Below are 26,470 nucleotides of genomic sequence, written 5' to 3'. Positions count from 1 at the left end.
GTGAGCGGCTTAGATTGTGTACAGCAGTCTCGAGACACTTAGATTACAGACTGTAGTATCCCAAGAGAAAAAAGGAATAAGAAATATTCATGGAGTGACCCTGAGCCTAGGGTCCTACTGACAAACCTCTCCAGGGCACCTCCTACTCGGGGGAGCACTCGGCATTCTCCTTTGGGGAGTTTTAGAGCCCTCATGTCTCGAAATCAGGGGTTCCTGCTGCCCCCCCTCGCCCCCGCCGTGCCATCCGGGGCGACTTCCTGCCCTTGGAAACACCTCGGCCCGGGGGACTCGGAAAGTTTTCCGAAAGTCCACATCCCACCAGTGCCCCCTTCGGTTGTTGTTTTCTCTCCCCTTGAACTCAGGGCGTTGGGTTTAGTCCAATTAAAAAATTCGTCCCCGCTTTCCAAATCCACCTTTCCCGCCCCCCCGCCCCCCCCACCCCCCCCGCCGGCAGCCAGCGGAGAGAGGCCGGTCGGCGCGAGCCTGGCACGGGAGGGCCCCGCACCGGCCCCGCGCCCCGGAACAGCCGGTAGTAGCCGTTTTTTTCCTCCCTCTTCTCCCTCTCCCTCGCCTCTTTCCGCCCGGCTTTGTGTGAAGTTTGCGGCACATTGCAGATGAGCCCTTAGCGGCGAGAGGAGCCTATTGTTCCCCGCCAGGAACTGCTTGCTGGGGCTGTGCTGGCTTTTGCCTTTGGAGCTGCCTCCTGCAGTACCGGAACCGGCCTCCGGGGCCCGCTGTGTCGCGCTCTCGTCCAGGCAGAAGCACGGCGGCCTCAGATCTTTTTGTCTGAGCGAGAAGAGAAGTGAATCCCGCTGCCGCCGCCACCGCCGCCGCCGCCGTAGCTGTACAGTGTGTGTGTGTAAGGGAGCGAGCGAGGGAGCGAGCGAGCGAGGGAGGGAGATCGCATGGAGCCGCGGCTGTAACACACACACACTGTCAATACCTCACTCCGGCTCCCCCCCCGCCCCACCACAACAGTAACCCAATTCATTGTGTGATCCAGCAGCACCATGTTGAGTCTCATGTGCAGGCTGGATCGGCTGGGTTTGTGGTGCTGAGAGAGGCAGCAGCCGCGGGAGGAGGAATTACTGAGAGGTGCCCCTCTCCCTCCCTGCCTCTTCGCCCGTGTGTTGTGTGGAGACAGGACTCGCAATTACCACACTCTCGGGGCTCCCTTATTCCTTTTAAACTTTTTTTTAAACAAGCCCCTCTCCATGGCTGATCCCCGGCCGAGCACGGGCACCTGGGTCTCTTAAAGACAAGGAGGAGCCGGGGATTGTTGTTGTTGTTGTCGGCCGTTTTTTTTTTTTTAATTGGATTTTTTTTTTTTACGAGAACATTTTTTATTACAAAAATGGCAAATTCGACGGGTAAAAACCACGCAGACCAGCGGAGAAAGGGACTCGCTTTCCTGGACGAGCTGCGGCAGTTTCACCACAGCAGAGGGTGAGGAAAATGGGGAGATGGAACGGGAGGGGGGGAGGCTTTTAAATCGACCTGATCCAACTTCCAGCCCCTTCCCTGAAGGACACGGCAGCCCCAGCGAGGGGAGAAAAGGGGGCAGAGCTGACAAGTTGTGGTGTTTTGTGTGTATCTCCTTTGGCAGGTCTCCTTTTAAGAAGATCCCCGTGGTGGGTGGGAAGGAGCTGGATCTTCACGCTCTCTATACCAGAGTCACCACTTTAGGCGGATTTGGGAAGGTGAGTGGAAGTTTTAATTTGGGTTTCCCTCCCACTAACCTCTTCCCAAAAGTCTCCTCTGACCCCCGGGGGTGGCGGGGGGAGCTGAGGTGGCCGGGAACCGTCCTATTTAAAGCCGGTTAGAGAAGGTGGGGGGTGGAAGGAGGAAGCGAGCAGATAGGCAGGTTGGTGGCTCGGCCTTGTCGGCGGAGCGATGGAGGGGGACTCGGGGGTACGGCGCGCACCCCACTCCTGCCTCCTCCGCCTCCGCTGGACCCCCTCGCCCATGCCCCCCTCCCGCGGGAAGGCGAGGGGGGAGCAGGGAGCTGCTGGGCGCCGAGACCAGGCTTCTTTCGGCTGTGGTGGCAGCTCTGTGCGTCTCTCTTGCAGAGGGAGAGACAGAGGAAAGAGTCTGAGTGCAGTTTTAGTGCAACTCAAAATTAGCGGGCATGTTTAACATCGATAATCGGCACGGAGCATGGGCTAGGGAACGATCCTCGCAGCCGGGGGGGGCCGGGCGCTGCCCTCCGAGCCCTTCCCTGGGAAAAATAACAAAAGGGGCACCCAAGACGGTGTGTAATCAAATAGCCATCTTTAGGCTTCAAGGCTGGGGACAGAAATGTAGGCCTCAAAAGAAAGGCCTCTCTGTGTCTATGGATCTGTGTTGGGGGGACCCCCCGGGCCGGCGCCCCCGCGCCCCGCAGCCCAGGGGGCGCCCCCCGCCAGCACTTCCCTGCATTATTTTAAACTTCTTTGGGTTTTTAACGGACCGCGTTAGGATTTAAAAGGGGGCGACAGAGGGACTCCCGATTGGTTATTGTCCAGGCAGTAAAAACAAAAACAAACAAACCCCAAAACAATACCACCACTCCCGGCCGTTCCCCCCGGAAAAAATAATGTGTATGTTAAAAAATAAATGCAGTAAAAGAGCCCTGAGAAGCAGGATTATTCTCGAAAGGGGAATACTAGCAACTGTCAGTAAAATATACAATCCTAAATCCCATATACATTCGTGTTTGTTTCTTTTTATATATTTATCTATTTGCTTCATGGCAGCCTGGTTTTTTTTTGTGATGTTCGCTGTCAGCAACATGTTTACGTGTACGTTGTGTATCTCGGCTTGTGTGTTGTTTTTGACAGGTATCAGAGAAGAATCAGTGGGGAGAAATTGTAGAAGAGTTTAACTTTCCCAGAAGTTGTTCTAACGCTGCCTTCGCTTTAAAACAGTATTACTTGCGGTGAGTGCTATCAAGCTGTTGCAGTAGTATTTTTGAGTGCGGGGTTATATTTAGTTTTCAGTGTGTGCAATAATAAAAATATCCCTACTCTTTTAAAATGCTATAAAATAAAGCAGAAAAAACCCTTGTAATTCCTTTCTCGTCTGGTGCAGTGATCAGTTAAAGGTGATTCTGTTTTGTAGTTTTTTATTTTACATCTGCAAGCCTTAAACTTTGAAGGGATCCCAAGTACACAAACAATATATGTCAGAGGACATTTTTTTGATTGTTTTAGAATGACGCTACTAAAGGACTGTTACTAAGAGATCACATTATTGTAGTTATAGAAACTTAGATTAATATTTGGAGCACTGAAATGTGTTGATATATGTAAATTTGTTTACTGCTTAGTGGGGTCAGATGTCGAATAAAAATGCATCTGCAGGACTGTTGCACAAATTATATTGTTCTCAATTACTAGCAGCATATATCATTCTCTTCTATTTCAGAATACAAAGAGCTAAACAATTATTTTATTACTTGTAAAACAATAAATTTCTGCAGGCTTTAAAAATAAGGTTGCATTTCTTGGAAATGATGCAGATTATTTTTTTGTGATACAGGTTATTTTTCCTTGTTGCATGGAGCTCATATTGAATGTTTTCAATTACTATGTATGGTACTATTAATTTACTAGATTACTTTTTAAAAAATTAATTTTTATTAAGTTTGGGTGATTATTTTTTTGTAGAAAAGATTTTTAAATGATTGTGTATATAGTTGTTATAGATACTATATATGTGGATACTTATATTTCATTTAGAATGGAGTTAAATGTATGTTGGTTAAGGAATATAGTTTTCTGTTTCTGAATTATAAATACAATATTTTTTCATTACAATTAATGATAATATAGATGTGCAGTATGTACAAAATAAGTATGTGCTTTTGAATTTCTGTTTTGGTGAGCTGAGTACACACAAGCTTTATCTGTTTCTGGTTTGGCCTTCTGAATTAGGAAATGCAGTAATTGTACAGGTGCACTTTCTATTGGTTGTCCTAGATTGACTTCCAGCTTGAAGCTGTAGAGTTCATAGCACAGTGGAGCAGTTACTGAGTTTCAGTGACGTCTGGAAAACCTTAGCCAGATATTTGTAGTTACTGAAATTTTGGGGTTTTTTTTGATAATGGCGTACAATTGCTTTAAGATTCAGATTAAGAAAAGAAACTACCATTGTTAATAGCTCTAGTAGAGTTTAAAGTTGGTGGCAGGCCTAGAAATCAAGTGGGAAGCTTGCTTTAGGATATCCTTCCCTCTTTTTTTTTACCCCTCCTCTCCTACATAGTACTGAAATAGTGTTGCTGAAGATTTGTCACATCATAGAAAGAGGTTTTTTGCTTCTTGAGTTTTTCTGTTGGACCATGTAATTTGTTAGTTGACTAGATTTTACGTATATTTAGAAAAATGATAGTTTTTTTGTTTTTACCTTTTATTTCTATTTCCATATTTTTAAGTGTTTGAATGGCCTAACTTTTTGCAGTAGAAGATTGTGTGTCATTTCTCTTTTCATGTGTATTTTGAGAGCCATTATATGCTGTGACAGTTAACACAATGTTAATTTAGCCTTCTAATGACTATTAATTTTTAATAAGATATTACTTTTTAAATTAGTCAGACATACAAAAATGTTATTTTTATTATTGGCATACTGGTATTGACATTATTTAAAATACAGTTGTTGAAGACATATATAACTGATTACATACAAATAATTTAAAGAGTTTTTGTTTATTTTGAATTTAAGAAAAAAGTTGATAAATGGTTAAAATGAAGAATCTTTAAAAATATTTTTATATAAGCTCTGTGATTAAGCCATTCTGAAATAAGCTATCAAGGTTGTTGGTTTTGGGGTGGACTGATTTTTAGTGATCATTTTGGTTTTTGTTTGGTTTTGTTTTTTCTGAATTGCTGCTTTACTCACTGTTGCTTCTCACATGGTCTGAGTTGGATGGGAACTGTTTCCCAGCTGAGTTCACCTTCTTCCATGTGCAGTTGTAAGACTGTATGTACATGTCTCTCTGCTGGGTTGATGCCTGTTTAGCTACAACCTAGAAGGTGTAAGGGGGGCAGCAGCATTTAGTTCTAGGGAAAGAATAAAGGCTGTAATGATAAATTGATTAAAAGGGTCTAGCTTGTCTGTGTTGAAGAACATAATCTGGGGTTTCTTACAAGGCTAGATTTGAATGAAGTGCTGAGCAATTACCCTTGGAAAGCAAAAAGTGTGTCTTGTGAACCTCAGGTATGACTGTAGTCTTGGCCTCACTGCTCTAATGACTTTCCAAGCAAAGCCAGACAAATTGAGGCCTATCAGCTTGTATTTAAATTTGTATCCAATCGTATGTCATGTGTGCTGTAAAGTGAGGGATCTGCGTGGCAGATGGAGACCCTGTTGAATTCAGAGGGATTTAGTGGCATGCACCTACATGAATATGTTTGCAGATTTGGATTTGGGATGGTTTGTGCTGAAAGTTGCTTCTTTCTATGGAACATCTGGCATAATGTCTTGACTGAGATAAAATCTCAAGCTGCATGGACCACTTGCTCATTTCACTGTGTTGCCACTAATAATGCTGCTCTTTTTACTTAAAGTTACTATGTAAACAAATTTAAAAATTGATTTATTTGCGTGAGGTCAGTACTCTTATAGGCTTGATCAAACTGAATGTTTTGCAAAACAGTCATTGGGTTATGGTATTTATTGAGCCAGTTCTTAAAGTTTGTATTTTTGTTCAAATAACTTTTTCACTTGACTGTCATGGAATTTTGCTGTGTGTCTTTGGGAATCTATGTTAGGCTTCATTAAAGAAGTGAATTGTTTAAACTTGTGATACAATTCCAATAGGTTTTATGATAGATGATAGTTGAATACATGATAACCTATTTATCTACCCCTTCTCCCTTTTCTCTCACTGGAAAAAGTAATTTATAATAGGGAAAGTCTGAACCATTCAAACTTAGTGCCTCTGTTGCTTTGAGCTGTCTGACAGGTGAACTAATTTATGCACTGGGGTTCTTAGTGAGCAGTCAAAAGCCACAGTGCCAGTAACCATTGATAGACTGTACTTGTTAATGTAGTTCTGTAAGACTTTACAGCAACACAGAGTGTAATTCCCTTGGATGTAGTGCAGATTGGATGTTTCATTTCAATTGAGGTGAATTAGTAAAGCATTTTCTAAATGCTTCTTGAAAAATTATTTCATAATGTTAATGAAAATATTTTAGTATGGGGTAATACATGTAAATATCAGTAATGTGGAATACATTTATGTTGTTGTTGGTAAACCCCCAGTTGGTAAAAAGAAAGCTAGCATGGAATATAGCCTGTTTTTTATCTTATTAGTAGATTGCATTACAGTCCTACAAAGAATTGGGCTGATGTGACCTCATGTGTTGGTATAAGGTTCTGTTGGTTTTCGTGTGAGTGCAAGTGATATATTTATTTCTGTTGTGGATCTTCATCTATTTTGGGGGAGTGAGAGACCTTGTAAGCTTAAATGTGTGAATGAAGTATGCCTAACTGAACTGAAAATCAGTTGCTTTTCAAAGTTATTTATCTACATTAAGATAAATGGTATGAAAGGACTAGTTGTAAGGTAAAATAAGTTTGTCTTAGTTCTGTGGAGAATTCCTGAAAGGTGGACAGCACATGCATATTGTATGCTTTGGGCAAAGGCAGTAGTAATTTGCTAATAATAGTTCAAGGTGAATAAAAATTTGCTGTTGTAAATATTGGGAAGTAAGGGGAAGTCAAATAGAGAGGAAAGTGGTCAGTTCATAAATGAGAAGTTGCATAAAGTTGTTATTAAGACAAGCTATTATGCTGAATTTCCTGAAATTCCATATATAGTAAGATGAAAAAACAGTGAGCAGTTAACAATCAGAACCATATGAAGTAGTTATTGATGACAAATAGAGGGGGTTCTTGAAAGATCTGAAGATATATTTATAAGTCATTTGATCTTCAGTATGCCTCTAAGAAATTAAACAATAGTACTGATTTTTTGAAAAATAAAATAAAGGGGGAAAGAAAAAAAAAGCATGAGCTTAAGAACTAGATAAAAGGGATTCTTGGTAATATAATGGCAGAAAAATCAGAAAAACAATAATGAGAAGCCTGGAATTTTCTAAGCAAAAATTACTTTAGGAGAGGTTTTTTTGTTATTCTTACTTAGTGTTTAAAATTAGGATCTGATACTGCAACAGCATCTGCACACAGTTCAGTGAGTATGGAGAAGTACAGGATTGGCTTGTTTGCCAGATCTGATTGCAGATTCAAGGCCCCAGTAAATGAATAGAGAGTTGTAGCTGTAGTAATATTTTAAATATTTTCTGAAATTCAAATGCATCTCAAAAATCTCTTGTTAAGAAATTATTTATGTATATGGATAGTCATCTTTATGAAAAATTGGATGAAGACCATAAACAAAAATAGAACAAAGTATAAAGAATAGATGTAGTGAGTCACAGCAGTTTTAGGTGCTAAAAGAGTATCATCAGTGCTTACATATGCATGTAGTAATACAAGTTTAGCCATTTTAGGTGTATTTAGTGTCTGCTTTCCTTAACTTTATGAGAGGTTGAATACTACACTTGCAGCATTAGCAGGCAATGATAGAAGAGTTAAGCACAAGACAGGGCAGAAAAGAAAAGGTAATCTAAAGAAATTAGGCACATTGTTGGAAAGTACATACGAGATGTAGTTTGAAAAATGCAAGCTAAAACAATTGAGGGCTCGTAATCCAAAACAGGTATTCATTGTGAGGGAATAACCTGGAAAGCAGTATTGCTGAAAAAGGGATAGGAGTGATACCATGGGCCTGATAATCATGTCAGTTGTGTGAACCCAACTCCCTTTCATATGAAAGGGATTTGTGCATGCTTCTGACAGGAAGGACAGCCCCCAATTTGAAATATGATATATAGACTTTGTAAAATTTAGAACAAGTTTAGGTTGCATCCACAGTGGCATTGAGCAAACATTAGACAAGTGGGAGAGGGATTTTTGTACAAGATTATGGGACTGTGTTTAGAGTACTGTTTTACTTCAGAACCTTTGCAACAGGTGGGGTAGCTTAGCAGAAACTCAGAGAAGAGCAGCAAAATGTTAAGAAAGCTGAAAGGACTAATTGATTATAAAAAAAAAAGATAAATATGTTTTGCTTGGCTCAATTACCAGTTTGTGTGAGAAGGGGAAATTATATCTTCCAAGCATTTTGAAGGGTCTAAACAGTTAAAAGGGAGGTAATTTTAAATAAAGTAAGAGGTTGTTTTGATGTGTAAGCTGAGATAAAACTGAAGGAGACAATTCAGAGCAGTGAGCAGCACAAAACCCCCCAAGATATACCTGAATCCCTTCTGGTATGAATAGTGTGTCCGGCAGAGTACAGGGGAACCCCCACACCAGGCACTGGCCAGGACACCCAGACATGTGCAACAGGTAATGAGCCAGGAATGGCATAGAGGCCAGCTGACCTTACAGGTTTTGTCCATCCTTGAATAATGCCATAATGAAGACTTTCATCTTGCATACCTATGGACTTGATCTTGTGGAATCTTTTGCACTTAATTTTGTCCCAAATCCTGCAGTCACTGGCAAGACAGGAAACAAATACATGGATGACATTTTTATAATTTCTTATTAAAATTTGCTTTTCCTTCCTCAAAACAAAAATTGTAATGCATGTTTCAGTCAGGTGTCTAAGGCCTTTCTTTTAAAGTCTGAAGTGAATATTTTACATAGTTGAAGGGGGAATTTTGTTTTAGTTGTACTGAATCATATAGCCAACATACAATCAAGACCGGTTAGTGCTCATGAAATAAAGCTTTATTTAGGGAAATTAAATATGTTGTTGCTAAAATCTCAGAATGTCTCTCAGTAGAAGTTACTTATTTGGGTGGATGTGTCTTGTCACGGTTGCTGGGAGTTTGCTCAAAGGAAAACAGAAGTTTTACTGTACAACATTTCCATTAGGACTCCTCTGAAGGGAGCAAGCAGCAAGTGAAAGGGGATATAGCTACCTTAAAATTGCCCTTTATTAGAATGACATTGTGATACCAGTTTACTGTGCAGATGAGTTTGGCCTCTATCAAAGTTTCTCAGCTTTTTCTTCAGAGGGTAAACTCCTTTTTACTGCTGGTAGATGTAGTGAGAAGTTAGTGCGATGAACATAAACATATAAACATATTTTCCTGATTATTTTCTGCAAGCTTTTTGTAGAAACCACCCAAGTTGCTGCTGTTATGCTGAAGTTCACTAGTTTATTTGGGGAGGGGGTGAATGTTGTTCTTCACTTTTAATTCAGAATTCTGATTGTTTAACTTGAAAGCTTATATGGGCAGCTATCAGAACTAATAATCTACAAAGAGCAAAGTTTCTGGCAACACTGTAGTAAATGTGATAACTTCAAGCACCTATTTAATCTTCTAAGAATTAGTGGAAACTTAATTATTTAAGACCATTTTCTATTCTTAAACCAAAACAGTATTTCAATGAATTTGTGCCTTAAAATTATTGCTATCTGTTGTAATGTCTTAGGTTTGAATGAATGCATGCTAAGCTAATTACAATATGATCAAGAATGCATATGGAATGCAAGGGTATTACTTCTTTCCTTGTTAAATGGAATAAGCCTGGGCTAAGCGAAGTTGTTTGGTTTGGTTTTGGTTGGTTTTTTGTTTGTTTAATTTTATTCTGGAGCTAGCAGCCTTTAATTACCTTGCTTATTTGCAGTTAAATCTCAATAGATAAGACTTTCATACTCCTTTTTTTCTTTTCTTTTTTAACCCTTTCCCCAGTAGTGAAATAGAGAAATATGATTTGTTAGTTTTTACAGGTGAGGTACCAGAGGTACACAGAGGTTCAGATTTTTACTTTGAGAGTGTATGCGAAATAAAATGAAACCCAAATACATTAAAGCCAATTATTTTTATAATAGTCCAGTTTTAATTTTTAATAATTGTTTTTATAGAATTTAGTTTTAATCCTGTTAATAATTGTTTTATAGAATCTAATTCTGACAGGAAAATGTCTTCATTTTGATCCTTAGTTAAACTATCCATAAAAAGAGGCTACTGTTACTGTCTTTTAAAATTCCTCTTAATCAGTAGCTGAGAAATCCCATTTTGTGTTTCAAACAGTGCTAATGTTATGTTCTGTCAATTGGAGAACTGAGAACTAAATATGTAAGATCATGAGAATGAGCTGTTCGTGTTTTATTTTGCTGTGTTTTGTTTTAAAATGCTTCTTCTGAGTGTTGTAGTGGTGTTTTACAGCTTAAATGGGGCTGCTTGGAGTTACTGTAGTATCAGTCCACATTATTACAGGTCAACGCAGTTCACAGAGGAGATTGGGTATAGGCCAGAGATCCCCTCACGTGGTCTTGTTTCTGGATACCACTCTGATACATATTGATTCTGTGGCCTTAGTTAAATCATTTACAGTCTTTTTATTCATATTTAGAAAGTGGCCATACTGATGTTTGTTTACCTATCTCAAAGAGAAGTGTGAGACTTTAAGCTCTTTAATGCAGGTTTGTGTCTCTTCATGCTTCTATCTCATATCTTAAATATTTGAAAATGAATATAAATTAGGAATATATAAGGAAAGTAAAACTATTCATAAGGTTATTTGCCCTCTACAGTGTTGAGAAGCAGAAAATACAGCACAGATGAGAGGAAGAACAATCTTTATTCCTTAGGGAATAAATAAACTTGGGATACCTAAGCAGAGAAATATTGAAACGGTGGAAAGAAAGAAGCTTATCTTGAGGGAGGATAATAAAACAGCAAGATGGTACCCAGAATAGTGAGCTTAGGCTTTGCCTGAAGTACTAGATTAGTGAGCTAGGTATCACATCTCAAATACAGTCTCCTTGGAGCAACAAGTTCAAGTCTTAACCAGACCTGAATTACATTTTTAGCAGTAAGGTAGTGAAGCTGAGTACTCCACTTATTGTTTTTCTATCTTTAAACTGAATGTACATGCATTTATTTTAACTCCAGATAAATTGTAGCAAGGCAGCTATGTTGCAAGAGAGATCACACATAATAGAGTTGTAATAGAGTGTAGTTTTGTTGAGTGATGCACTGGAGCATGTTTGTCTGTAAGAGTGAACTGTCTTCATACTATTTTCTCTTGGTGTGGGAGGAGCAACAGTTGAGATTATTAGTCTCTCAGAATAATTTACAGTGTTACTTATCAATCCATATCTGCTTAAGGTACATAAAAATCTTGTAAGGCAGTCATTCTGTTTCAGAGAGCTTTTCTCTCAGAGGTTGGTGGACTTTTGACATGGCTGCTGAGGTTTAGATGGCCCACACTTTTGGCTGCGTGTGTTTCTTCACTGTTATGTGCTGTGATGTCTGCTGGCTGGCCTCTGCCTCCCAGTGCAGAGGTTGCCATGCTTCCATGATAAACCATGTGCAGGGATTCTCAGGTCCGTAGATCACCAAATCCTGTGACTTACTTTGAGTAGCGCTGGTCTATTTCTCTGAAGTGCAATAACAACCTGTCTTACTGGAACATAATGTACTGGGGGAACTTTCCGTTCGGGGTACATCCCAGGGGCTCAATTAAGCTAAATGAAAATAGTTTACTCTGGAGGTAAATCTTTGAGTATATTAATAATTATTATGGTGTAGGATAGGTGCAGAACTATGTATATGAGTTTCTTTGCTCTTCAAATCTATATATTAGAAGAAAACTTGTGGAAATACTATTAGGAATAGTTCTTTATCTGATTACTTTGGCCAGGAGTGTCCATTTTCTAGTGATCTCCATGAAATGATGAAGAATCCAGGCACTGGCCAGGTAAACAGTTACAGAGTTTGCAGATGTCCTCTGTAATTTTAGGGTGATAGTATAGCTTTGAAATGTTGTAGATTTTGGAGCTGTTTCTTGGCTGCTTTTCACACCCCAATACCATTTGTGAAACCCCAGGAAAATTAAAATTTCTACCAGTACATGTTCGTATAATGCTACAGTTATACAGTAAATACCTGAAAAAAATCAGGAATTGCCTCATATAAGTATGAATGTGCAACTGTAACTGTGTTTCTAGAGAATATTCTTTACAGTAGAGCCTTGTGCTCTCAGTGAGAAATGGAAATAAATTTCATGGCAGTATTAATTTGTTGTATCAAGGTACACATCATTTTGACTCATCATTCAATGTGGTAATTGATTAATCTTAATGTTAGTTATTTCTAAAGAGGTTTTGAGTTTGCTTTCTGGGCATCAGTTCTCCACTTTTGCCTTCCATGGTGTTACCCATCTGGACCATGTAGCTCTGTCTTTCTGTCTCTCATTCTCTTCTAATCATGATCTTCTCAATCTTTTGACTACAGGCCATAATTCATTCTCTGTTCCTTGTCCCCTTGATGTCTGTACCCATTGACTCCACATGGGATATTTACTGTAATCAAATTAATTTCTAATTGTAAGAAAATTGAAGGAAAAAAAGGATGTATGCAAGTAAAAGGGCAAGAGGACAAAGCACTAAATGTCAGGTGCCTAGCAACAGTAAAATACTGAATTTTACAGCAAAACAGTAATAGATTCTGTGGTACCTGAAAAACAAATTCTGCAGCTGTGGGCATGCTGCATTCACAGGATCCAGATGAATGTATAAAGGGTATTTCACACACCTAAAAAATGTGTTTCAGGTACTCTGCGGGACCTAGTCAGGCATTGCAGCATTGGGGACATTTTGCTTGTTCTTCCAAGGTCATTTTTGTAATTCTAAGGCATAGAAATTTGATTTTTAATTTTTTTTTAAAGTGGAAATATTGTTTCTGAGCAGAGGTATGTGCAAAGGCTGACCCCTGTAGTGAAATACTGCGTGTAGTTGGATTTGAAGAGTATACCGGGCCCTAACTGCCATACAGTTTGGAACACTTCTAGTAAGTGGGGGTTTTGGATTTTTTTTCCCCAAAAATGCTTCAGATTATTGTATTTTTTTCCAACTTTGCTGAACTTGTTACCCTGTTTAACGCCATGTCCTTCTCTGTTTATGTAACATGAAGTTATTAATTAGAAGAAAGGTGTTATGTTAGTCAAAGCATATGGTGTCATAGTAAAAAGGTAAAAGATTAGAAAATCAAAATATAACATTTGGTGCCAATGATTTAATAATGTTTAGTGTTGTTTCATTAATATGTCCTGTTGTCAATATGCTGTTGTTACTGAAATGTAGTTCCTAGAAAGGTAGGTTTTGTGGTAGATAAATACAATGGCTTTTTCTACTTAGATTTTTATATTGCCAGTATACAATTCTCATTTTTCTCTAGTAGTTTTTCTTCTCCTAATAAGCAGTTTAATTGTCTTGTAAGTAGGATTAGTCCAGCTGTAGAAGAGAGTGCTTCTTAAGATCAAAGCAAAAGGGGACTTAAAAATTACATATTGTTCTGCACAGAACACTAAACAAACACCCAGCTTTCCTAGGCATACTGATACTTTTCTGTATGGCTATTTGTGTGCCATAAATTCATGTGCCTGTTAGAAAGCAAAAATATTTTACTAGCTTTGTGGTGATGTTGAATTGCATCTAGATTTACTTAGGTAGAATTCCTGCCTCTTTGGGCTTTGGCTGAAATTGGTGGCATCCTGTGTCAGCCCTGCAGTGCACTTGTAAAGGTCAGGTGTGTAACATCTGGACCATGTGTATTAACACAGAATGTGCTGCCTTAGCAAGGGTGTGAAGTAAACCAGTGAAGTCAATAAAGATGCGTTCAAAACTTAGGATACTGAAATTGGTGTAAAGACTGTTTATTAGTTGTTTTCAGGAGGTCTTTCCATCCATGCAAAAGTTGCAACTTTGGCAGTTGTTACCATTTTAAAGGGTTTATGAAAGTTACAGGTTTTGTTCTTTATATGTGTAAGCTAAGAGAAGCTTGTTTTCCTTGGTGGCGAAAGTGAGCTGCATACCTTAAGCAAGAAAAACAAAGAGCTATTTCCATTATTTCTTGTTTTCAGAAACTTACCAAGAGTTTACTTATTTGTATTGTTTTCGCTGGTATAATGCAATCCCTAGTATTGCTGATTTCCTGTATCCACAGTATCAAAATAAGTATGACTAAAACATTTTTTTTTATTGTGGAAATAATGGTGGAAGGTTAAAGTGTAATGGACATGAGATAAATATCATTGTTCACATATCTTATAACATACAGTAACAGTATAAATATGTGGGATTGTGGACCTGTTTGCCTTACTGGATGAGTCTTTCAAAGGTTCCTAATACAAGATTCTACTGTAGAAAGCCACTAGGGGGAAGTGACCCTCTTGTCTTTTTCCTCAAGGCATTTTTTGGCTCAGATGTTATGTGTGTGCTATGGTTTGTGGCTTCAGAGACTTTGTGTGTTTCTTGACTTAGCAGCTGCCCATTGCAGAGATGCCCCTCTCCTGAGCAGGCAGGCAGCTAGGCAGATGTGTGGCTGGGAGGATGTAAGGTGCACAGGTACTGGCCTGCTAGGAGACACTTGTACTCTGAACAGTCAGGAGCCCAGCTGGAGGCACATGCCAACTCTGCTGCCAGCTGGGCCACATAAAACACTGCTGCCTCTCGGTCACCTGTAGGCCAAGAGAGAGGAAAGACAAGCTGTTTGGAGGTATTTTAATGAGAGCAGGAGAAGAGACCTTCTGTGCATAGGGGGTTGAATGGCAGATGGAAGAAATACCAGTGTTGAGTGAGGTGGGTGCATTCATGCACTGGGTCAAAAGACAGGAATGGGAATTTTGCAGAGAACACTGTTTGGAAGGACAGATGAGGTAGACACTGTAGAAGGAAAAGGAGGGGTTATGTAATCAAATGCTGGTAAGTTACTTTTTAATAGCCAACTCCCTCATTTAAATTGTTCACTGGATATTAATTGACTTGTTTCCCAGATGAGTGAGTGAAGACTGTCATTTCTGAAGTACTGAGTTGCCCCATCAGCTTTCCTCCAGTGTGGTTCTGATTTACTGGTATAAACCTTAGAGTGGTTCTTCTGCCTCTTTGCTTACATTACCAGGGCTGCACGTGCAGAACTTATTTCTCTTCTGTTAGTTTATATTTTTTCATTAACACTGAATTTACCTTTTTCATTTTGGTTTAAAAAAATCTACCATTATCACAATTACACTTACTTCTATCCTTATATTAAAATACCATAAAAGCATAAAATTGCATATAATCAAATAAAGGATTTTATCTGTTCCTTAAATAGCTTGCAGGGAGAAAGGTCTCATCTTGGAAAATAGTTTTTCATGGGCATTGCTGCACTTATAAAAGCTAAGAAAGTTACCATTGTGGAACAGGGTGATTTTTTTTTCAAATGCTGTTGTCACTTTGAGAAAATTAGTAATGTCTGTGTATACTTCATTTTGTATATTGATTATATAAGAAGCAAATACCTTTTATTGCATATGTATATAGAGAGAGCATATACAAATCTGGAGGTCAGCTAAAGTTTGGGATAGATTGCATAGGTTTCCTGTCCCACTTCTAATGTTGCATATATGTTAAGAGTGAATTTTCAACAAAAGAAAAAGATTCAATGAAGGAAACATTCCAAAACTCTAAAAATATTTTTATACCTACCAGCACAAAGGTTTAGACACCCAGTTTGGATCTCACAGGTGGAAGTAGGTGCAAAGTACTGTTTCTTTATGTGCAAAGTACTGTTTCTTTATGGCATTTCCTGATCATTTGTGATACAAAATTGTTTCCTGTCCTAGACATTAGGCTTACATAATTTGGAAAGACAGCTTTTAAACTCAGCCTTCTCTAAGCAAAATATATCAAATGGCTGTTGTTTAAAACTACTCCAAGTTATGGAATGTAGGTTGCTCTGATCAAAACAATTGTTAGTAGAGAGCAGCTGAATTAGTCAAAGATGTAGACAAACTACATGCAACTCTGCTATTTCTACTATATTAGACAGATACTGTCATCCAGCTACATAGATTTTGATTCTACTATGATTGGAATTTCTTTGGGATTGGATTGGTTAGCTATTAATTGCTATTTTTTCTGCTAAAGACAATGTAAATATGTGTTTCCAATAGTGCTTATTGCCACTCTGTTTTGAGTTGTCAGCCACACTGATGTTTCCAGCGAATAAAAGCAACACATTGTTTAAAAGGAGTACATAATCTCCTTTCTCTACCTCTTGTCCTACCTCAGTGCATAGAGGAGGGTAAAAAGAGCACAGGTCATCATTCTTACTTGCTTATGTACATCAGAAATTATTGCTGTTATCTTAAATAGCAGCTTGTGGTATCCCTTTCCAAGCAGACAATTCTGCTGTTGCTTGAGTGGCTGCTGTGCTGCTGGCATAGGCCTCCAGTAGTGATATGGCTATGGCTAGTGATAAAAGCTCTGCTTTTAGGGTTGTGGTATTGGTGAAGACTGGTGTGTTTTTAATTGTGGAGGTCTACTTTCATGGAGACCTGCATCAGGATTCCATTGCTGCTAGAGAGACAAGCTAGCAGATTCTAGTCTTGAATTGCTTGTTACTGCTGTTGTTTATTTCTTTGTTTACTTTTAATTAAGTTTTGTAAGTTATTTATAGGGCCTTGTGGTTAATCTTCTGTAAAGGAAGGGTTTCCTTGTTTGCCTGCCTTTAAAATTTCTGGAGGCTGCCACTCTTGTGCAGGGAAGTGCTATTAAAGACTAAGGAAGAAGAACAACACAGAGAATATAGAGGGAAAGAACTCCACATATTTAGACATGTATTAGTCAAATAGATATTCTTCACACCTTTTAAACTAGTTTTTACTGAAGGAGATCAAGTCTTGTCACTTAAGTAACAAGAACTTTAAGAACTCAACAATTTTGTTGTCTCCTTGGAATTTTTTTTTAGAAATTGAGATAAATAAGGGGTTTGCCATTAGTGTAAAGAGAATTGATTAAATTAATGAGATTGATTAAATTAGTAAAATTTTCAGAAAGCATCATACTAGTATATATGCAGATACTAAATGAGGAAGAGAAAGAAAGATCAGAGAATCTTAGTGACTTTTAAAATGGAGGTACCTGATGATGACAGAGGTTCTTACTTCTCTGGTACTTCAAGAAAGCTGAGTAGGAACATTTTGTTGAGACTAGTCCTAAAATAGGAGGGCTTTTGTAGTCACAGGTGTCATGTAGAGTGTTGTGTGTATAGAGATTTTATATGCAAAAAGCATAATAATTGAGAGAGTATTATGTACTGGTGATCAAGGAGACAAGAGTAGATTACAGTAGGAAAGTGAAATAGTAGAGTTCATCAAAGAAAAATTATGCCAAAATTGCAGGCAGGGAGATGGGTAGATTTATGGAGTAGGTTGAGTGCAGAAGAGCATGAATTATGCTTGTAAACATCATCCTTGACCATGAGAAATTCTTGTGTAATTAAGGCACATAATCAAAGAAAATTATTTTAGTAGCATGAGGGTATTTGGTTAAAAGAGTCCAAATAGCAGGGAGTTAATAATAATTACACTAGAGTTGTGTTGATTATTATGAGCAATATAAAATATAAAACAGTTAAGTTTCAAAATAGGAATCAAATGTAAAATGTAGAATTGTTGGGAAGTTTTGTAATGTACTATCAGTGGGGCAGTGTCCTGGTTTGAGACAATACCAGACCATACAGTCACCCCAGGACAGGGAAGGGGATAATCCTTAGTACTCTTTGGACGTTTTGTCAGAGAGGGAAGAGAGAAGCATTTGAAAACAAATACTGTTCAGTTAAATGCTGCCAAGGCTCAAATCCTTGATAGGTAGATCTCACTCACTGTGGGAACTGAAATACCAAAGAAGAAGATGATAAATTCCAGGAGCCATCTAGCAGGATATTTGAAGCATTATTTATGTAATGGTTTATATTTATTAATTTATAACCAAGTTCCTTAGGTTTCTGGGATTTGTTTTGTTGGTTGGTTATTTTGGTGTGTTGAGGTTCTTTTAAGCAGTTCAAATGGTATTTTTTAAAAAAGAATTTGTCAGAGAATATATCAGAGTTTCTGTTCATTCTTTTTACTTTTTAAGTGTAATATTTTGCTCTTATGGTCTTCTTTTAAGTGCTGATCAGTTCAAAGACCACAGCTGTAGTGCTTGGCAACAATCCAGCTCGTGCTGTACAAGGTAAAAACATCTTCCCTTAGAGGAAGCAGATCCCATGGAAGTGTGTTTGCTGCAAGATCATGCCAATGAATAACAGTACTTATTTGCTGGATGTGACTGACATGGTGGCTGTACTTTTTTTATCTTACATCTCAGTTGTCGTGCGTTTTTCTCTTGTTCAGGTGTTAGAATGGATGTTGATTGAGGAATCAAAAAATAAACAGACTCCATCATAAAAAAACTAACTAAAGAGAGAAAACTAAGTGTTGATCTAATTGTGAAAATAGATCATCTGTCCGAAGGACTGATTTTCCCTCTACACCTTTGTCTAAAACAAAAGTGTGCTTCTTGTCAGTAACACTTAAATTACTGAGCAAGTGGTTGGTCTTCCACCCTTTTTTCTTATGTTAGATTAGTGATTTAGAATTTTAAAACTGTTTCTCAGCCCTTGGCTGCCTCTTGGGGTATTCTGTGTAGCACCCAACTTTTCTTCAGTAATTGAGGTTTTAAGTGCAGCCAGTGTGTGGAGTCACATTATGTTCCTTTTCCAGTTGTGTGTTCTGTGACATGTAATTGGGAGGTTATTGATGGAGAAAGAGTCCTGAACTTCAACACTTACCTGAGCAAATGTATATTAATCTCAGAATGTATTGCATATTCATTTTCAGTATAGCAGTGCAGTAGGTGAAATTGACTTTCCCTGTGATTGACAAGATTTTTTGGTAAGAACACCTTACAAAGAGTGTTTGGTTGAAAGGGTGTTTATTTTCTTGTACTGTAGTTCTCAGCCTGAAGGTTGCAAGCTTGTTTTCACTTCAATAAAACGTTACAATAAATGTTTGTTGACTCCAAACGCATTGTCAAGAGCTGTATTCTGCAGTTGTATAGAAGGTGTAATATTTCATACCTAAGCAATTCAATTAAGTTAAGGGTTTTTTTTGAAAGTTCTGCAAAGGAAATGGTGGCAGTGGAAGACTACTTTCACAGTTGAAGAACTTCACTGTGGACTAGCTGGCACTAAGCTGCTTTGTGCCTGGGAGCTTCCAAGAAACTTTTCTCACAAAGGAGCATTTTCTCAGCTTGGAATACAATGCTTTAATATCTCCTCTCTCATTATGTTGATATGCTTTGGAAGTTTAGATTATAATTAGGAGCTTCCTTTCTTCGTGGTAGTAGTTATATCTTTGTGTAGTTAAAACTGAAATGCCAGTGTCCTGTTTAATCAATGATACAGTTATCTCCAAATTTTAGTAGGTTGTTTTTCTCTAACCTTTCACAAGCTTGTCCTCAATCTCTTTCTTACACATTTTTCTGTATGTTTTAGCCAGATGGATTATGTGGGTTTTTTTTATTTGTTAGTAAGCTTTCCGTAGAGGTACTGGTCTTCACATATGCAGTCCCTTAGTTCAGCAGTGGAATAAGCAGGACTGTCACAAGATACAAAAAGGCAAGCAAATCTACTTTCCTTTTACTGTTCTAAAAATGAGTGATTTACTGCAATATTAAGATCAATAACTTTTAGGCTTTACCTTACAATGTGACCTCAAAAATAATTAAGTTACTTCACCTGTAATTAGGGTGGCTCACTGTTGGGCTGGTTTTAATATTCTGTTTTGCTCATGAACACAGGAATCGGTTGTCCTCTTTCAGAAATAGCAAAGAGACTTAAGTACATTTACTTTTTAATCAGACACTGTAAGGACAGTAGAAGTATCAAATTTTATAGTCAATATAAGGCTGATGATATCTGCATAGCACTTATGTGGAAGAATAGGGAGGGATTGCAATTAAGCTACTATGTAGTGCTTTTTACCTGTCATTTAAAGACTGGTGTAATGTGTTTGCCTTTTGCCTTGAATAGGTGAATGCTCCTTCCTATAGATTTTAAAATTGGCAATGTTCTCTGGGTGTGATAATGAATGGTGCCATGGTTTCCTAATTTCAGGAGAAGTTTTCAATGTTGTATAAGTTTATAGTGTAGTAAATCTGCCTAATAGTAATTTGGTTAGTCCAAAATGTGCTTATATTGCTTTGTACATTTGAGAACTACAAAGTGCATACTATATAAAACAGATTTAATTGTGGTAAACAGATAGTTCTGAATATGAGCTTACTACAAAACATTTAATATGTACTAAGATTTTACAACACATACTTTTTAGTTCAAACACTTGTAATAGAAAGTACAAATGTTTTAAAGACATACATAGTGTTGTGAAAATAAAAACATCTCTGAAGTGAATCATACATTGTTTGCATTATTATTTGCAGATTATGGCTAGCTGGACAGAATTTTACAGTAGTATGGTTTTAGGAAGAGTGGCTCTTACTGTGTTGTTCTTTGTAAAAGGTCAGGGGAAAATACTCTCATTGGCATTTAAATATAACACTTAAACTCTAGAAGAATTTGGAACAATTCAAAACAGTTCTTTTATCTACACTTAAAATAATATTTTTTAATCAGGAATAATTTTTCTTTGTTCCAAAAATGTCAGAAGCATTCATTTTAGGGACAATTTGTATAATTAAAAATCAGAATTAAAAGGATAAGGATTATTTTTCTGGGTTGTTGCCTTAATTATCTATGGTTGTTGACAGATGTAAGTTTTCTTACACTTAACCTAGTAGAAAGGCTGCTAGCAGTTCTTTACTTACCTTTTCCGTTATGGTAATTTCAGTCTTGTTTTCTTTCCAGAAATACTTTTGGCTGTAGCACACTATTACAGTTTGGCAAGGTCAAGGCCCTGTAGTTAGAGAAGTACCTCCTGTTCATCCATTGTTGCATTATGATTTGTCTGTATTTTAGGTAGTTAAACTGTCTTTCCATTTCCTTCTCCTTTATTTGCATTCTTCATTTTAATTTGACAGCATGTCAGAATGATATCTAAATATGAATGGCACCTCTGCCACTGAAAAGAGCAAGGAGTAACATATGCTGTAGCCAGGATGGTAACTTCTGTGTGAGTCTCAGGAGTAGTGATGTGGGAAGAAGCAGCTTGAGTTTTCTGAAGACCTTCCTGTTCTGAAATTTTTGCAGTTGGGCCAGTTTCCCCTTTTCCTTTTTAGAAACAGGAAACTGAGCAAGTACAGCGGAAGTTTCCCGTCTTTTGACGAGGTAGAGGAGGAAGTTGGTTTCTGTCTTCCTTAACTCATCATGGGATAGTAAGAGCTCATGACACTTTTCTGGATTGATGACTTTCTACCTCTTAGGCTCTAGGGATGTTGGAAAAAATAACAGTCCATTGCTTTGTAATTTCCTTACTTCTTAGGAAATGAAATTTAATAGGAGTTTTTTGTTTGAAACAAAAAAACTTGATTGCCATGACCCCCACACCTTCAGAATTTAGGAGATGTCAGAATTATTTAGCTGATTTGACATTTGGATGTTTTCTTAAAATGACTCCTCACAGTTCCTGGACATGCTCTGCATTGATATAGATATATAAAGGGGTAGAAATAGGGGCCCGTTCATCTACTTGCTTAGGAACTTCTGTGGGCTACTAAGAACAGTTGATTTTGCAGCATTATTTTAAGTAGAATATTTTTACACCTCTTTTTCACGTGATATAAAAATGTAAAATTCTTAATGAGAAGACCTGGAAGGTAAAAAATATGAGGTTATCTATCTTTTGTTAACTGTTCAGTGGTATATTTTCCAGGATATTTGCATATTTACATGCATTGATAAAAACGAAGTTTTAAGTAAAAACAGTACAAAAGACAAGTAATTTTTTTTCACTATCACCTTTTAAAAAAGGAAGAAAAAACCCACATTCTGACACATGGGCTTTTTGTAAAAGCACCATTATAAGTACTGTGAAATGGAAGAGTACATAATATTCTGGAGAAGTTTTGTAAGGGAAAAAAAAGTGGGGAGAATATAATTTCTGTAATGTGTTTTATAATAAGGAATATAAAATAATAAAATCCTTGCTAGAATTTAGTCTGTTGCTTTCTTCTTATCTAGTGCTGCAATCCCTAGTGATAGCATCACAAATGGTTCCTGTGCAGAGTATTACAATAGGGTGATTTGGGATTATGTTCTCATATGAGAGTAGGAAAGATAAGCATGTGTAATGTGTTTTCACTAAACATTAGTATTGTGAAGTGGTAACTTGTGGTGTAAAAGCAGTGTAAAGTTGTAGGCAGTAATGGTGATTAACTAGGTTAGTCTCAGAAATCAGAACACTAATTATTACTTTTTCATAATGCGCTTCGTTGAAAAAAAAAACTACTTAATGGACGTACAGCAGCATGTAGTTCATCTGTGTTGTAGTTTCATACGTATGGTACTTTTGAAATAGAAGAGTTTCAATGTCTTGGGAAATACCACATAGTATACTCTAGTAAATATTTTTTTCTTATTCTACTTCAATGAGACAATGAGGATTATTTGATTTAAGGCTTCATAATGAAATTTGCATATGTAAATAGTTATCATTCAGGATGCAGCAAATTAGGTTAATTGTGATTTAAACTATTTGTTTTTTTCCACACTAATGGAAAATGGCAAAGCGGTATTGGAAATTTATGACAGAGGAAATAAATGCAACTAATGTTTTTTTCCTTGAAGGTCTAGAAATCTGTTTGTGTGAATTTTGGGAAGAATTGTTTCCATCCCAGTTGCCAGTAATGGAACCAAATAGACTACTCTCTGTCTCATTGTATTGGTGTCAGATTATAGATAACATGATAAATGCTGCTTGTCTGTCATTTTTATGCTTTTCTGGTAGTGAGGCCACACCTCTAAGTCAGGGCATCCTTTAAACTTGAAACACCTGTAGAACTAGTTGTTCAATTATATTCAGTTTCCAGCACTGGATGAAGTGTGGTTTTTCAATTACTTCCATTTCTCATTAGATTGTGATGTGGTTTTGAATACTGCAGCTGAGGGAAAAATAAGGAAGTTTTACAGTTGTTTTTTTTATGTAATTTATAGTTGCTTATATGAGATAAAAGATGAAATCAAAGACTAATATTGCAGATTCCATTTAGGTATGGACATTATTGAAGGGGGAAAAACTGATCTGTAAAAGACTAAACTTTAGTGAATGTTACAATATTGCTGCAGCACCTGCAACTTAGTCTCTTTAAGTGAACTTTATACTATGGTATATGTCAGTTTTAATAAAATGTTGGCTAATTATATTTTGTAACCACTTTTGAATTCTAATTCTTTAGGGAATCTTAACTCAAAATATTTAATAGGCTAAAATAACTTATTCAAGTGCCAGTTGAAAAAATAGGATGATATTGTATTAAGAAAGTGACTACAGCATTGCTGTCATAGCCATTTACCAATGATTACTAAGCATTCAAGAAAAAAACCATATAGTGCTTCTGACAAGTTAATATTTTTTTCCTGAGAGTTAAAATGAAAAATTTATCTGTCTCCATATTGTTGTATCTAAACAATAATGACTTTCTTTTTTTTCTCCCAAGTAGAAGTCAGATTTGAAGTCAGAGCATATAGCAGGCAAAGCATTCAGACTCTGAAAACAGTGCTTTGGGATTTGTCCTCTAGATAGAAATTGTGTCTGTTCCCTAATCTGACAGATAAGGGGTACACCACTTGAAATTTTAGACAGGCAAACTGTTAGACCATTTAGATCCTCTACAGGGATCCTGCTTATAAACTAAGTGGCATTATTATTTCTGAAGTTTCCATTTATGTTTCAGACAATGGTGTTATGTTTGTATCCATTATTTAAGGTTAGTTTACCCAATTTAATGTTGCATATTCTTAGAGCAAAAATAATGACTACATAAATGTCTTATTTGTACTTTCAGTATCAACCAAACTAATAATTGTTATGGCTTATTACTGCATACATACATACATAACTCAGAGTACTGTAGTTCCATCTGCTTAGGTATGTATAAATTGAAATATATATTGAAATATCTATTAGTCAGTCTATCTTCTGACTTTTACAGGTTTCTGCTTTAGTATGCAAGCAGAGCTTGTAAAGTGTTCCCTAGCACCTCTTGTCATACATGCTGAGGTGTCTTCAAACAAGTCCTTTGCAAGAAGGTCAGTGAAGTTCCTGAGTTTATAGCTGGCAGTACTGGGTGTGCTGGCATTGAATTTCTGTGCCAGTAACAAAACCTTCTGCATTTGTCATATATTTGTAAATACAAAATACAGCTCTCTTTTGGTACAGCACAAATGGTAGGATAAATTACTTTGAAAGGATATTATGCAACAAATATTTTCTTAAATAAAATGTGATTAGCTGTGTGAAGAAATGACTGACAGGCTCTTGTCCTATGACACTTATCATTTACAACTATTCATGCTTTTGCAGCACGTGGCTGCCTTTAGAAATTTTTCTGGTCTTAATCAAATACGATTTTAGAAAGATATTTCATGCTGCATATGAAGTGTATATCCAAATGTGCAATCCCAAAGCGTGTTGCGCTTGACAGTGAATGGGCTGCATACCAACTTAGACGAGATGTTGTTTTTAGGAATAAGTCACACTCTTTTAATTTACTTTCCCTTTTTGAAACATCTTCAAGTATTACAGGTGAATTCATTATTAATTATGGTGGTTCAGTAATAGACTATACACGATGAAAGAGTGCTCACTACCTTAATCTTTAAACATTTATAATAACCATTGTTTATTTCTCTTACTAATCCCCACTGCAACTCTTGTGTCTCTTGGGCTCAAGAGACAAGGTGTTACCAGATCTATTGTAGCAGAGTGCTGCGTGGCTCTGCTACCTGCAGTTTATCATGGCTTTCAGTGTTTGTTACACTGAAAGGGGAAGACAGTTACATTGCTTCACTAAGAATGTATGGTAATATAGAGGGGGTCAGTTTTGCTGTAGTAATTTCTAGAAAATACAAAACCATCTAGGCACTTTCAGGTATCGGCTAATAATCAGCAGTGGAGAAAATATTCAGAAACAGATCTGGATTGGAACTTCTGTTACTTGACTAAACATTTATTTCAAGAGAATTAGAAAAGGAAAAACATATTCTACTGCAGTAATAGGCAGAAATAACTACTGTGTGGTTTGTTCCTAAGTCACTGTAAAAAAGCAGACTAATGATTAACTAACATTTACTTCTATCTGTGCTGCTTTTTTGTATTTTCATTATAGTTATTTGTAACTTTAATGGGCTTGGCTTTTGCCTGGAAAATGTGCTCAAACATCAAAATGCTCTATCATTTAAAATGAGTAGTGAAGAATGTTACACTTATGTTTACTGTTGGCAGGTTTTTTTTAGACATAAGGCTGGAGGTCTTGGTCTTGTATTCTTGGTTCCGTAATTCTCTTGTGAACTAAAGCCAAGACCAGTTAAAATAAGTTCTGCTAAATTTCATAGGAGTTGGATGAGGCTTTCTGAAAAAAAATAAATCTGAAACCTGATGTGCTGGCAAAATTCTAACCTTTGGCTCTCAATGTATAATTTGTCTTTCTGAGCAGGTACTTAGATTTTGCATGGTTTATCTGATGGTTAGTACATGCGATATTTTTTTAAGTAGTCATTTATAGTAGAACTAATTGGTTCTAAAAGCAATGGTACAAGACTTTTCCTCTGCATTTGCACATTGTGTCCTTAACCTTGCTCTTCTGTGCTTTTATTTCAAGTGGGGAGCAACTGCAAGCAGTTACAGAGGGCCAGATGGCTCCTGTCAGGTCTAGGAAGTAGGCATGTAGTGGAAGGCAAGATCTTCCTTTTCCTCCTTAGGTAGCTGCAGAGGTGATTGAGAGACTTCCCTTGGGTTTATTTGTAAACACAGACCTGTACTGTTGCTCAGTAACAGTCTTTTAATGTAGAATCTGATGGTTATGACTGTGAAACTACAGCCATCTTCCTAAAAGTACATCATGCTAGAGATACATCTCTCAGTAATGATCATTTTACCACTTACTTGTAGAGTTCTGAATTAGATCTGGTTCCCATTGTACAGAGGATTGTAAAGAGAAGCAATACATTTCTTCCAAAGGAAGAATTAAATAAGCTTGAATTAAATAAGTAAAGACAATGAGACTTGAACTGAGCTGCCATACATGGAATCATCCTGGAGGTCATTCCAGGGCTATCTGTTGTAGCCCTTGTACTTCATGTCTCTGTTCTAAATGCATGGATATTTGAGATGAGCTTTCTAGTGCACACAATTGATTTAATGTACTAAACTGTTTGCTTTTCAAGTTATGTAAGTTAGTGGTAAGCATAGCCCTCACACAAATAAAAAATTACTATTTGGGTTGCCAATATGTATTCAAATGTCAATAATTCTTAACACTACAATACTAAAAATAGGCTAACCTAGGTTTTTTATATGCTCTCATGTACTTATCTCACAGTTGCAGTTCGTACTTCTGTCAAGAAAATAATGTGTGAATTGTATGTGGTTTGTTGGAGTTGGTTTGTTTGTTTTAAACTGAAGTCCTAAGTCTGTACTTTCT

The 26,470-nt window shown here is 37.3% G+C and overlaps 1 protein-coding gene across 1 annotated transcript in view; it reads left to right on the top strand.

Annotated features, from left to right (window-relative positions):
• The first annotated feature begins 1,354 nt into the window (after nucleotides 1–1,354).
• Nucleotides 1,355–26,470, top strand: part of ARID2 (AT-rich interaction domain 2) — a 92,260-nt gene continuing 67,144 nt past the window's right edge. Inside the window, exons 1-3 of the mRNA XM_058805947.1 lie at nucleotides 1,355–1,446; nucleotides 1,607–1,700; nucleotides 2,820–2,917. Coding sequence (XP_058661930.1) covers nucleotides 1,355–1,446; nucleotides 1,607–1,700; nucleotides 2,820–2,917 — 284 coding nt within the window. The remainder of the gene's footprint in view (nucleotides 1,447–1,606; nucleotides 1,701–2,819; nucleotides 2,918–26,470) is intronic.

The sequence above is a fragment of the Ammospiza caudacuta genome, chromosome 5 (genome assembly GCF_027887145.1).
Source record: "Ammospiza caudacuta isolate bAmmCau1 chromosome 5, bAmmCau1.pri, whole genome shotgun sequence".
NCBI classification, from domain to species: Eukaryota; Metazoa; Chordata; class Aves; order Passeriformes; family Passerellidae; genus Ammospiza; species Ammospiza caudacuta.
This window is presented reverse-complemented; position numbering and strand designations above follow the sequence as displayed.